General features: G+C 38.4%; 1 protein-coding gene across 1 annotated transcript in view; it reads right to left on the reverse strand.

The window, feature by feature from the left end:
- LOC149165670 (GDA1/CD39 nucleoside phosphatase family protein) overlaps window positions 1–14,636 on the reverse strand; it is a 237,464-nt gene that overhangs the window by 153,510 nt on the left and 69,318 nt on the right. Inside the window, exon 3 of the mRNA XM_089432351.1 lies at window positions 3,461–3,568. Coding sequence (XP_089288477.1) covers window positions 3,461–3,568 — 108 coding nt within the window. The remainder of the gene's footprint in view (window positions 1–3,460; window positions 3,569–14,636) is intronic.

Below are 14,636 nucleotides of genomic sequence, written 5' to 3' on the forward strand. Positions count from 1 at the left end.
CACTTGTTATATGCAGTCAAATGGATTAGAAGTATCCTCGGGAGGGTCTAAGGTACAGTATCCATGTAGCAGACAGCAGTATAACTTGGCATAGGAATATATTACAATGAGAAGACCAAATCTATTATTCTCAGCATACTTGTAACTTGATGATCTCATAACAGTATACCTCAGCGTCCTTCATTCTTGCTTCAACCACACATATTTGTGATCGCTGTCTCAGTCCGGATACCTTCGTGGAAAGATACAGCAGTGAATGATCTTGGTGATACAGCTGCGAAGTTGTAACGGCGATGGTTTCAGTATCAAGTAAGATCTTGTTAAATGCTGTTGTAGTAATGACAATGATAGTTATATTCTCCGCATATACAGAAGTATTTTTGTGCCCTTGCTATCCTCACTGTCTGGGTCTAATGGAGATCATAGTAATGCTGATCAGTCTCAGCGTTGATGTGATCATGTTGGAGAGTATTTAAGTGATGACTGTGTCCACTACACTCTAAGCATAATCTACAGTGATAGAATGGCATACCTGTAGCAGCCATATGACAATGAATAGCAGTGATAGAATGTCATCTGTTAAGGCAGCAACATGATGATGATGCACATTAGTATGGGCAGCATGAAGTTGAAAGATGATCATGGATATGAAGGGCAGCATGATGATGGATAAGATCATGGACATGGGCAACATGATGTAGATCATGGACAGCATGATGTATGAGCAGCGTGATGTATGAGATCATGAGCATCATGATGGTGCTACACAGTAAGGTGCAGCAAATGGACGAGATGCAGCACGATGATAGGTGAAGGAGTCACCTTGGAGGATCAGTTGAAGCAGAATGTCTTCAACTGATCTCATCGTTATAGAAGATGATCTATGCTCAGATCTAGACAAGTCAAAGTGTTGACTTCTGTTGTAAATGTACTCTCTCTCTCTCTTTCTCTGCTGAACTTTGAAGATAAAAGAAGATTTGATCAAAGGGTTTCCCCACACATTGTGGGGTTTGTCCCTGGCTTGCGCCATATCTTGTGTCCTCTTGTCATGGCTTGTCTTCTGCATATTATATTTATGTTCTATCTGTAGTTTATCGTAATGCTGATGTGATTGCTAACTGTGAGATTTTAAATAAATTGCTCTAGCATAGAACATACCAAAAATTAACAGGAGACTACTATTCTTTTATCTTTAAATCTGCCCCAACGTCCTGATATACTAAGCACTCTTCATTTTTGCTTCTATCCTTTAATCATAGCAAGAAACTTTGTGAAAAACCCTTGATTGCAATAACTACAAACTATTCTTCTAACTAATGCAGTTTACTTGTCTTCATCTAATTAATTTAATGGTAAAAAACAAATAGCTCACTACTGCAATCTTCACAATAAAATAAATACGTTGCGGAAAAATTAAATTGAAACTAGGAAATTCATGCACACAATTAACACAGTTATTTTGGACTAATGTCCCCGAAAAATCCCCAAAAGGAAAACCGATGCAGCATATGAGGGTTTATATTATTATTATGCAACTATAAAAATTTGAGTACAATAATTTGGATGCGTCACCGGAAATCCTCTGGAAAATATACTGGCAAAATAATTTGGAGAAATTTTCTCCCTTCTACAAACCAACTCAGCCTCCACTAGCCTGATTTGCACTTCTCACTGCCAACTCAGCCTCTGCCAGAAATGTGCACTGTTGGCCTGGAATCACACGCATTGCCTACAAACTGGCTCTAGATGAGTCGTCTTGCCTCCCTCTGCCACTGGGAGAAATTTGCTTTGCCTCCTGGAACTCGAGCTGACCTCTAACAAGTCTGCAAAACCTCTTCTGGCAACTCGCACTAGCTTTTTTGGTTACTCGCACTGGCTATGGAACCCTCGATGCAAAAATGTTCAGCGTCCTCTCTCCTGCCAAATTGGCACTAAAGGGACACTAGAAAACTCTCCAGATCACTTTGATGTTGCTCCCTCAATCACTGATGCTCAACCACAAGCTTGAATTCTTCCCTCATTGAATCATTGTGTTCTAGGAAATTCGCACTATTTGGATGCTTGCTCCCTCTCTTGTATATTTTCCTCATCCGATCAATCTGTTCTTATAATCTCTCATTGGATCTTCAATAGCCATGATTAAATCCTTATCAACGGCTAAGATCATCTTAGACTCGATCCATGTGAGTCTCTAGAGCATTCTCAATCATTCTCAAATAATTCTCATTAACTAATCAATTTTCCTAATTTAGACTTGGGCAATTTTTAATTATTGATCAATTAATTTAATTGAGCGGTTTCACAAGCTTATCATAATGTTTTTTGGGTTTTGGAGATTTCATGTTCCTTAGTCTCTTAGACACAAATCAAGACTCTAACACCTGTCCGATGCTACAAAAACCAACAAACTCTTCGATCAATGCATCAAATGTTGTCAGTGCTATGCTGTAGATAGGACTGGAAAAAGTGAGAAAAGGGGCTCTAGAAATACCACATAACGACCATGCTAAATACAGGAGCTTCACAAATGATGGATCCAACAGCAGGAAGAGTTTATAACCAGCATAAGACAGCACTCGGAACCCCATCTATATGCCTTCTTGCCATTGGCGTAAGACATACACTTTGCTACAACCTTTTCCTTCAATCAGATTCACAGCAGGTATATTCCCTGAAACACCAGCTACAGTAAAAAAATAGAATTATCGTGAACACCTTAATTTAAATTAATTGTTAGAACCCCGTTTCCATCTTCTAAACTCTGAACCATGATTATTATCACTGCTTGTGATTGCAATTTCCACATGAACTCTAAGTCAGTGAAGGCACAAAACTGCACTATTTAAGCTCATTTCTAAACAACGTTTTTTGCTGAGGTACCATGTTGGGCAAACCACAGAGAACTCAGAACTAAGAAGAAAAGCCTACGCTTCTCAATTTGCACAGAGATATGGACACAATCATAAAAAGAAAAACAATAAGGTGTGTGTATAATATTATAAAATAGAAAATATAGAGGATGCTGATATCAATACCCGTGGCCATAACAATCATAAAAAGCAAAACAATAAGGTGCGCCTTTATTATTATAAAATGGAAAATATATAGGATGATGATATCAATACCCGTGGTCAAACTCATAAAGCATGACCATCTATCACAGCTTCCATGTATCTTTCTACTCAAACCATGATGTTAGAAGTTAGATAGGCAACTAAATGCATAGCATCCTATGCATTAATTAGTTAATTAAGGTATATTCAAATCATGTCCTCGTAGTAATTAAATTTTATATAGATTATTCCTAACAGATGCATTTAATTTTATTATATCCCTTGCTATTTGTTGAGCCCATCTTCCTTTAAATAAATGAAATATAAAATCCTTTCATGCATTAAAATATTTCACTATTAACAAAACGTAAGGATGTTGAAGCCATACAAGCAAGGAAGCAACTCACCTGACCAAAATGAAGCAAGCTATGACTATACAGTTTATAGGTAACTCCCCCCAATTCTACTGTTTGTAAAAATTCAGGTGGTGGTATTTTTTCTGGCACAAACGTGACCTGCAATTATCAAAATAAACACAACATAGAATCAAATCATATTTAATAACAAAAAGCAAAGTTGCATCACACAATATGGAATAGTCCTGGACCTATGCAGTTGCTAGAAATATATATTTTATATATATATTCTAAAACCAACACCAATTGAACAAATCAGAAAAGCAAGAAGTGCAAATGGCAACCTTAAAAATCATATAATCCATGTGGAATCTAAGTGTTTAGCATAAAGTAACCCAATATCGTGAAAATTTGCAAGTATATACATTTATATGTTGCTTTCCATATATTTCATATAATTGAAATATTAAAGTGAAGCTAAAAACCAACGGCATTATCTCTCCAGACTCTTTATTTTCCATGTGAACATGCACAAAAAAATTCAGATTTCTGCTAGTCAACTATCAGGTTTCCACTGACACTGAAGCCAATAGTATTTTAGCATGAGTTGCAATCATGATGGCAAGGTTGTTAAATGGAGAGTCTAGGTAAATTCTGCACATGTAACTAATAATTCTTAAAATCTGGTACATAGTAAGAAGTTGTTGAAGTAATTACAAGTTCCAGCCCACTTGCTAAGATGTGCCTAAATAAATACTAAAAACCATAGCTGCATAGGAACTGCTTCTCGTTGTAACGGAACCCTTTCCTCTAGTTCCCACATCCAAGAGAACTTTGGAACTAGTAGAAAGCATTCTCATTTGACAGGGAACGATATCTTTCAGAACACTCCCAATATGCCTAATTGATCTCCTCGAAAGGAAGCAGTTCAGGAACTTCTGGGCATTCCTGAAAACTGTCAGGCCCCATAATTCTTGAAACAGCCTTATTTTAGTGCTGAAATAACCAAGAGCGTGACCGAACTTGTTTTAGTGTTGATTCAATGAAGTACAAAATCAACTCTTTCACTGAAGAAAATGTGATGTTCCTTTTGCAGGTGTTCCTTATGGCATGGTTAGGATGGACATTTAGAGTTGGGGGCAGACAGGTCACAGGTGCAAGTTGGCGTCATAGGCGGGCCCGCGGGGCTTTTGGAAGGGTTTTGAGGAGTTTTTAAGGGGTCCGATGGCATTCGTTTGATATATTCCATCATCCGCACAGTTTGTCTTTCTTTCCATTGCATTCTGACAGCTTTCAAAAAACAAAGTTATTAATGGGCCTGACTCAATTAGTTACGCCTAAGGTGGCATTTCGGGAGGAATACTTGGCAGAACACCTTAGTGTAATAGCTCGTTGGAACCGGAACGAGAAGATCTACAGGATGGGATAGTTAGAAGTGATTTTTAGTAGCCTACAGAGGCATGGTGGCCAATTTACCATTTTCCTACATTAAAAAGAATATTTTAATTAAGGGAAATGTGCTTAATGATTAAAATAATAATAAAATTGGAGCTTCTAAAGGGGTCCATTACGATCTATAAAAAGAGGAGGAGGAGACCATTAGTGAACATCTTGGATTTGTGCATTGTCTTTGTGAGGCTGACTTGCACAATTGGCGAATATGATTTTTCTTCATGGTTTCCAATGAAAAATACCGACCATTGATATTCAAATTTCCAGCATCAGGCACCAGTCCAGATACAACTGAAGCAAATAAAGATAAACAATCAAAGACCAATAAGACCCAAAAGGATTGATAAACTTGCAACAAATTTTGGACAGGCATGACCAGTGTTACTTGGGAGCAGGGAGTGGGAGCGAAAATAGGTGCGGGAGCTACATTTTCAAAAGCTCCCGGTTTGGGAGCAAATCCCAGAGCGTTTTTTATATAATATATATATCTTTTATATTTTTATATTTTGATAAATATATGTCAACAAAAACATGTAGAATTACGAATTAGATATAAAAAACATTAAAAAAAAACCATATATTGAACTATATAGCAACAATCATCTAGAAGTTATAATCTTCATCAACCACGTCCACAAGTTAGTAACATAGTAACATACAACATATTGAGTCTCGTGATTCATCAATCTTAAAGTTTCAAGCTTTCAAAATTCAATATATAACATTTATCAGCATTGATCACCAAAGTTGTACTTGTAAGCTAAGTGTAACCATTACAACAAATAATATCTAACATGAAATGAAATGTTATAAAATGAAATGAAACAACTTTCAACTTTCATGAAGCATCATATTCATAATTCATTACTAATGAGTTATAATTGCCAACTTCAAACTTAACTTGTCATACATTGTTTTAAAAAAATATCATAATAAATATGAAAGAGTCAATAGTTAAAAAAACTACTAGAAACTAGAAAAGATAAGTAAATCTCTTATCTATTGCTTATGCTTGGGCCTCTTGCCACAACGAGAAATGTCTAATTTTTTAGTCTTGTTGGAAAATCAGGATCTTTGTCATTAATATCACCCTTTAAGCATTAATATCCAAAGGTATCTGTGTCATTACCTTTGTATCTGTATAGGGATCTTTGTCATTAATATCACCCTCTAAGCATTAACATAAGATAAAAAAAGCATAGCATGTCAAGTCAAGAATTTGTTTGAGCGATGCATACATTTTTAGATATAAAAAAGGAGAAGTCAAGGCTAAAAAGATTATCCTTGATTATCTTGGAGACCATCTCATCACCTATATCTCCAACTTGAATAAATCTAAGGAAATGTATGATAAGTTGATTGGAATGTATCAAGTAAACAACTTGAGTCAAATCCTTGCTTTAAAGAATCAATTCAAGCTTATTAAGATGAACAGAGGAGAGACCATTCAAGCTACTTCATGAGGATATCAAAAATTAAGGATCAGTTGTCAACTATGAAACCGGATTCGCTGGAAATGGCCTGCGTGTCCGAATCCCACGAATCGGACACGATTCAATGGTGATTTGAATCCTAGAACGTGACACATCGTGTCCTAACATGACACGATCGAATCTCGCACATGTCACGTTAGGACACAACGTGTCACGATTTTGGGATTCGAATCCCAAAAAAGGGAAACCCACAGGCATAAAATCGTGTTGTTCTATCAGTCATTTACCATTTCTCTCTTTCAGTTTTGCATACATTGAGCTGTGGACAAGGAGCTAAGGGTTTGGAGCAAGGAGCTAAGGGTGTGGAGCGTTCGGCAAGGAGATTCAAGAACCAGGTAAGTGCATTTCATCTCTATTTTTTTGCATTTCTATTACAGTAGTTTGTATATGAATTTTTTTTACAAATTTGTGCATGTTTTGTTTATTTTTTTTACAGTATTCATGGCTCAATCAAGGGCGGTAGTTAGGGGGAAAGGAAGGGGAAGAATGTCTCCATTGGAGATGCCCCTCCTCCCCCAATATCATCAGAGTCTGTTGCAAGTAATGTTGAGGGAAGATGAGGACCTAAAGACAGCATTGAGAAGTATCCCTTGTGGAAATATGTCACAAGAGAGGATGGGACAAGCACCAAGGGGAAGGGAAGAGACAATGTGCAATGGAGATGCAACTTTTGCCACATTTCTTTCAAAAGCACATATTACCGTGTGAAAGGCCATTTGTTGGCTTTACCAGGTTGTGCGATTGGAGCTTGTAAAGTTGTTCCTTTACAAAAGAGGAACGAAATGGAAAAGGAGTTCACTGTTGGTATGGCAAATGTGGCTACAAAATCAAGAAAAACCAAGAATAAAGACCCCCTTCCATTTTTTAGGAAAGGCACCACCAAATTTCCATTTGAGAGTTCTATTGGGGGACAAGCAGCAAAAACAAGAGTAATTTCACTTGGTCCAATGGACAAGATTTTTCAAAAAGAGAAACAGGAAGAACTTGATCTCACGATCGCCTTCTTTTTCTATCAAAACTTTATATCATTTAATGTTTCATGCTCACCTCTATTTATTGAGATGTGTTGAGCTCTAACTCACGGGTCTCCATCATGGTATGTGCCTCCTGGTTTAGAGAATCTTAGAACCACATTGTTGACGAAGGCAAAAAAAGAGGTGCAAAAAATGCTTGAGCCTATTAAAGCATCATGGCCAACATCTGGGGTTAGCATTGTTTCTGATGGATGGACAGATCCAACATGACACCCAATCATCAACTTCATGGTGTCTTCCTTGAATGGTCTAGTTTTCTTGAAATCAGTGGATACACTTGGAGAATACAAGGATGCACAATTTATGGGTGAGTTATTTATTAAAGTTATTCAAGATGTAGGTGTTGATTCTTGAGTGCAAATCATTTCATATAATGCACATGTTTGCAAGGTTGCTAACATGATTGTGGAAGCTAAATATCCCCAAGTGTTTTGGACACCTTGCATTGTCCATTCATTGAACTTAGCACTGAAATCCGTTGCTTCTGATATGCTTTGGATTGGTAACATTATTGAGGATGCACGAAATATCTGTAACTTTGTGCAAAATCATACAAAGGCCCTCACTATCTACAAGGAGTACAACAATCTACCATTGTTGAAGATTGCTGATACACGGTTTGCCTCTTCATTCATGATGTTGAAGAGGTTGAGGGAGGTCAAGACCGCTCTTGGGGCCATGATTATTTCTGAGTTTTGGTCTTTTTGGAGAAAGACAGATCAAGTTGCCTCTAAAAGAGTGAAGGACACAGTGTTAGATGATGCTTGGTGGGAGACAGTAGATCTAATTATTCAGATCATGGACCCTATAATTTCTTGGCTTCGATTTGCAAATACAGACAAACCCATCCTAGGAGAGGTTTATGAGGGATGGGATTCCATAATTGAGTCTGTGAGGAGCATTATTCTACAGAGTGAGTGCCCCGAGTATGAGACATAACCAGAGGCCTTCTGTGGTACTATATAGGATATTCTTGTCAGCAGATCGGACAAGAATTGCACACCTTTACATTGTTTGGCTCACTCATTGAACCCAAAATACTACAGCCATGAGTGGCTGAATGGTGGACCTTCCCGCAAATTCCCTCCTCACATGGATGGTGAAATCTCACAGGGAAGGAAAGATGCATTCAGGCGAGTTTTTCAAAATAGAGCATCGCTTGATGAGGTGGAGGATGCCTTTGCGGAGTTTTCCACTGGCACTGGTCGATTTGCTGGATATGATGTGATTAGAGACAGGGGGCTAAGAAGCCCTATTCTTGGTGGGCAAATCATGGGGCAACAAGTCCTCCTCTTCAATAGTTAGCCATAAGGCTCCTCTCTCAGGTGACTTCATCCTCTTGTTGCGAGAAGAATTGGAGCACATATGGGAATTTGTATAGTGTGAGGAAGAGCAGGCTTGAGCAATCCAGGGAAGAGACAATGGTGTATGTGCACACCAACCTTCATCTTATTTACAAGCAAAGGGAAGAGTGGTTGAGGGGAAAGACAAAAAGATGTGGGATGTCTTTCCTGATGATATGGGTATGGACAGCAATGTTGAGTTGGCATTGGCCAACATGGATCTCAATTATCCAGTGCTAGAGCCTATTAGATTTGATAACGGTGATATTTTAGAGGGGTCATCCTCCACACCAGCAGATGCAGAGGTGACTATGGATATAGGGAAGGAGGAGGATGTAGAGGAGAGCAGTGGTGAGTCTGGTGACCATGATGATGAGGACATTGATGCTGATTCTGATGATGACTATGAGGATTGTTGACTCATGAGTCATGGGCTACCTATTGCCTTGAGGCTTGTATACTTGTAGTTGTTTTATATTTTCTATTTCTATTTGCCATTGGCATTGCACTACCTATGTAACACATTTTGATTTGATGACTTAATGAGAAAACTACAGTTCTCAGTGTCTTTATCTTACTATCTTGTAAGTTGTCTTTCATTTATGAATCATGATTTATGTGACATGTATTTGAATTTTGTATGTACTATGCATGCTATAATGTTACTAACTTACTTTGTAAACAGTAAGACTAGCATCTAGATGAAGATCTATGTTTGAAATCAATGAATTTGTATCATTAATGAGAATTTGTGTAAGAAATATGATAATATCTAATTTTTAATATATATATATATATATATATATATATATATATATGTATATATATATATATATATATATATATATGTATATATAACGAATCCTATGTGTCCTATTCCGGGGGGTCAACGTGTCTGAATCCAACTCTCGAATCCCTGTATCCTACAAATCTCGAATCCCCGTGTCAGGTGACTTAGGTTGTCAACCACTGGTGCAATTGTATCTGATAAAAAATTGGTGTTGATTATGCTTGGAGGTCTTTCTCCTACTTGGGAGACTTTTATTACTACCATTAGCAACAATCATAAGTTTTCCACACTTGATGAGCTCCTAGGAAAGTGCAATCAAGAAAAGGCCAGAATGATTTCTAGAGGAATAATTCTAGAGCATGAAGACGATGAACCTACTGCCTTTGTTGTCCAAGGCAATAAGCAAAAAGGAAGAAAAGGTCATCATTTTTCAAGAAATTCTACTCCGAGATCCAACGGTTCTTATAAATGGAATAGGCACTTATCAAAACTTCAATGCTACAACTGCCATAAGCATGGCCATTATGCTCGTAACTGTCCTGAAAACAGAAGAGCACCAGGATCCAACTTCAACAATCGTAGCAACAACTTAAAATCTAATTATAGAAGAAGAGAAGTTTTTGTTGTTCGTAAAGAAAGCTACCATTCTTCCAAAACTTCAAGGAACCCAAGGTATGATAATAATGCAGTTGAGACACAATCAAAGTATTTTCTTGTTTCTGCTCTTTCTAGTTCCTCTCCTGCAAATTCTTGTGATAGTTGGTTGGTTGATAGCGGTGCTTCAAGGCACTTTACTGGTTATAAAACAGTTCCCTCAAATCTGGTTAAGAGGGAGACGGATTTGAAAATCATACTTGGAGATAACTCTAGAGTCTACATATCCTATAAAGGGATATGGTTTTGTTTCTTTTCATCTAGATGAAGATAAAACTATATCTCTTCAAGAAGTTTTGTATCTACCTTGTTTGAAAAAGAATCTTGTATCTGTATCTGCTTTAAAAGATAAAGGAATGAAAGTTGCTTTCATAAATGGAAAATTTTCCACTTGGCCAATGAGATCTAGCATGAGAGATGCCTTCACTCTAAGATCGAGATTTGAAGGTCTCTATAAAGTCAATGGAAGACCAATGCATGGGCGGATTCATGACAGTATTAGAATAATGCTATTTAGTGTTTAATGCTCATTCTTATTAGTTGTTTCTATTTTTATTTTTTTAGCAGTTTCTTAGAAGAAACTGGTTGTTTCTATTTCCTAATAGAAACTTGATGTTTCTATTTCCGTAAATATCTTTTTATTCTTATTGAGCTTCATTTGCTCATGTAAATCAATTCATTCATTGAAATCCATATGCGTGTTTTCGTACTATTTTATGGCATCGGAGCTAAGTTATTTTTTTCGAAATTTTTCATTGTCTGAAAAATTTCAATTTCATCCTATCCCTAATCTTTTCTCAGCCACTGATACGCATTTTTGTGGTTCCGAACGTCCTCTGCTCTGTCGTAGACTTCCATGCCGTCGTTCTATCTCCTCTGCGATAAGCGGGGTTGACGCGGGCGAGGGAATAAACTGATATCGCTTCTAGACACTTCTCCTTTCCCCACCCATCTCGTTCTCCACCTGCAGCCATTATTTGTGGGCGGATTTAGTTGATTATGCAGAAATCGTAAAGTGACAGGTGGCAGTGGTGTTGTGAGGCGAGACTTTGGTTCTGGGGCTGTAGCATTCCAGAGTCAGGTTGTGTGACATCTAATACGGCGATATTCCTCTGGTCCGCGGGGACCTTCGAAGTCTTTTGGTTTCCATCTTTATTCATGGACTGTGGAGAGCGTTAAATCATTCGCAACAAATCGACGGAGGCTTGAATCTTACCGAGGATATTTTTCTAAACATTTCCTTGCTTGTTTTGCATAAACACATATTAACTCTGAAGTGTATTTCCCGGGGGCTTATTTGACCTCCAAACTTGTATTCTTGCCTCCATGGAATGTTCTGCACACATTTCAAATCCATTCGCTATTATCTTTTGTATACAAAACCACTGATATTTGGCTTTTTTGTGGTGAGGCTTCCATTGTTGCTTCAGGATGAAGCTTGCAGCCTACAGAAAAGATCAACGGAGGATGTGAAATTGTGTTTTGAAGATTCAATTAGAGGTCAAAGCATAGAATTTGTGTTGTCCTTTGTAAAGATCCGGCTACAGCAATGTCCAGGACTCATTTCATATTCGGTTGAGCTTTCACGTTTTCCAGGGTTTATTGAACAGGTTTCGATCTGCAGCAATTTTCTCGTGGCTCGTTTTTTTTCGACCAAGGTATTTTACCTGTTTCATTTGTCGAAAAAAAAATCCGATTACAAATTTGATGTGGTTTTTGTGATATCTCAACTAGGTCGCCGTCAGAATTTTCTGGGTGCATCATTTTCCGTGTCTCGATTTGCGAGTCGGAAAATTTGACTTTTGTTTCCAACGCTTGTCAGAGTTTTTCCAGATCAGTGGGCATCTGCATTGAAATCCGTGGGGAGGCCGAAATTTACAGTTGTTGGGGGGGTTGAAGTTCTACAGTTGTTGGAGATGCTGAAATTTTGAAGCTGTTAGTGAAGTTGGGGCCAAAATTTCTAAGTTGTTGTTGGGATGTTGCTGCTAGACTAGAAGTGACTACTGAAGTTTGTTGAATCATCTTGGAAAGCTGACTCTGTGGAGGAGTGTAGAAATTTCACTATAGATTAGCTAGCTCTAGTACCATGAAGAAATTCTACAAATACTCTACAAATCTACCTCTGAGATCTCTGTAGAAAATCTGACTATAGATTACCCTGATAATGCAATATACCAAAGCAAAATATTATAATCTACTTCTACTATCAATTTGATTTGCGGAAGCTTAAAAATTGACCAAGATCGAGCTGAACACATATAACCAAAAGAAGAAGAATCAATGCACATGAAACACAAAAAATACTCAGGGAAAAGCCTCCGCTAAAAACCCCACTATCTGTATTATCATACAAGGTGGAAATACATCAGAATTATACAAAGCCTTAGCTCTCACAGCTAGCCAGCTCTCAATACAAACCTCCTGGATGCTCACAGGCAATCAAAGCTTCTCACAAGTCTTCTCCTCTGCCCTCCAAGCTCCTATTTCCTTGCGCAGTTCCTCTGGGATGATCTCCTTCACTCAGTGGAACACTGCTCTCACACACTGCTCTAACACACTGTCAGAATTGCGCAATCCTCAAGGAACCTTAATCCTTCTGCATGCATGAGTTTCCTTTATAGGAAAACACATGCAACTGATAGTACACTGTCCTTGACATTTAGCTCAGCTAGGTCTTTCTCAGAATAGACATGCATGAGTTTCTGATGAGGGAATCTTCAGTTATCTGGAGTACACTAGTTGAGTGCATGCATGCATCAATTGATTATAACTCACAATTAGTTCCTCAAACAGTTTGGAACTAATTTAACTGGACTTAACTGAGTTAACTAATTACAACTCAAACATAACTCAATCTTATCTCCTTAATTAAGGGATAATCTCCTTAATTTAAGGGATAATTGTTGCATGACTGCAGAAAGACTTCTAACTTGAATTTCTCCAACTAATTAATCCATAATGAATTAATTAATTATTTCCAAGGAGTTGGTGAGACTAAATTCGATTTTAACTCACAATTTTAATTCAAGGACAAATTAGAATTGGAATTTCTTGATTCTATTTTTATCATTTCTTGTTGCTATTTTCAACACTCCCTCTCAACAGAAAAGGAATTCGACTCAATCTCGATCCCGAACCTTTGGAATGTTATGCATGCAACACTTCTCTCTAGTGTTGTTGCTCCAGAAACAAAAAAACATCCAACCAGAATCTGTATGATGCATCTATCATCAAAGCCTTTGACTGCTATTACCTTTGTCAACTGAAAACTTTGCGCTTCTACTGACTCGGCCTTTCTGCAATGTTGTCAATCCTTCTCTGCGCTCTTCAGTATCTGACTGCTCTACCTTCTGTCACTTTGATCTCTGACTGCATCAATCCCACTGATTCCTCCTGCTACTATGTACTTTGGGCTCCCGTAGCAAGGTACGATCCATGAGATAAAACCTCTCAATGGACCCTGCCCAATTTCAACCTTCTTGAGACTATCACTTCACATCGCCCCACCTCACACCTGAAGGTATGGCTACATGTGATCCCTCTGCCCACTTCTCCAATTGTGGCTCCTCCACAATTGTTTGAGACTTCTTCTGGGGCTGCATGTTGAGAGGTAATTTACTCTCCCTCTCAACCACCAAGTCTCTAACATTTGCCTTGCTCCTCAAGGCTTTGCATGCATCTTGAACCTCAAGAGCATACAAGTTCTTAACTCGTGAACCGATCTGTTTAACCTGTCTCGTGGTGATGTGTCTAAGGAACGCATTTCTTTTACTGAAAACAACATCGTAGCCTTTATCCTCCAACATCGCAACCGATACCAAGTTCTTCTTCAGTCCAGGCACATACTTCACATCTATCAAGGTGATAGGAGCTCCATGCTCTCTCTGAAAAGCAACCGTGCCCACTCCTGAAACACTATACCTTTCGTCATCACCCATCTCGATGCGTATCTTGAGGTCTTTCTCCTCCACCTCCAAGGCACTGAATAAACTTTTATCGCCGATCATGTGGAATGAGGCTCCACTGTCAAGATACCAACCACAACCCATCATCGATGACACCATGCATGCGATGAGGGTAAAGTCCATTTCGAACTGAGAGGCTAATGCCTCACCTTCTGATCCTTCCGAGGATCCCTTCTTGGACTTCTTCGATGGGCAATTAGTCGCATAATGTCCCATCTCGTGACAATTAAAGCATCTCACTTTAGACTTGTCACCCTTCTTCCCTCCATGAGAAGAATTCGATTTGGAATGGGAATCCTTCCCCTTCCCTTTCCTTGCCTTACTCGCTAAGGCCAGATTTTCTTCATCATCATCCTTGGATGAAGAACCATCTCGAGTGCTCCTCCTGATCTCCTCCTGCATGAGATCTGACCACAGTCGTTCCCAATCTGGCAGTTTCTCCCTTCCATTCACAGAGTCCTGGTAGCTATTCCAGCTCTTTGGAAGGCCAAGGAGA

This window comes from Pinus tabuliformis, chromosome 5_1, assembly GCF_031772625.1.
Source record: "Pinus tabuliformis cultivar Carrire ecotype Pingquan chromosome 5_1, CPIR1, whole genome shotgun sequence".
NCBI lineage: Eukaryota > Viridiplantae > Streptophyta > Pinopsida > Pinales > Pinaceae > Pinus > Pinus tabuliformis.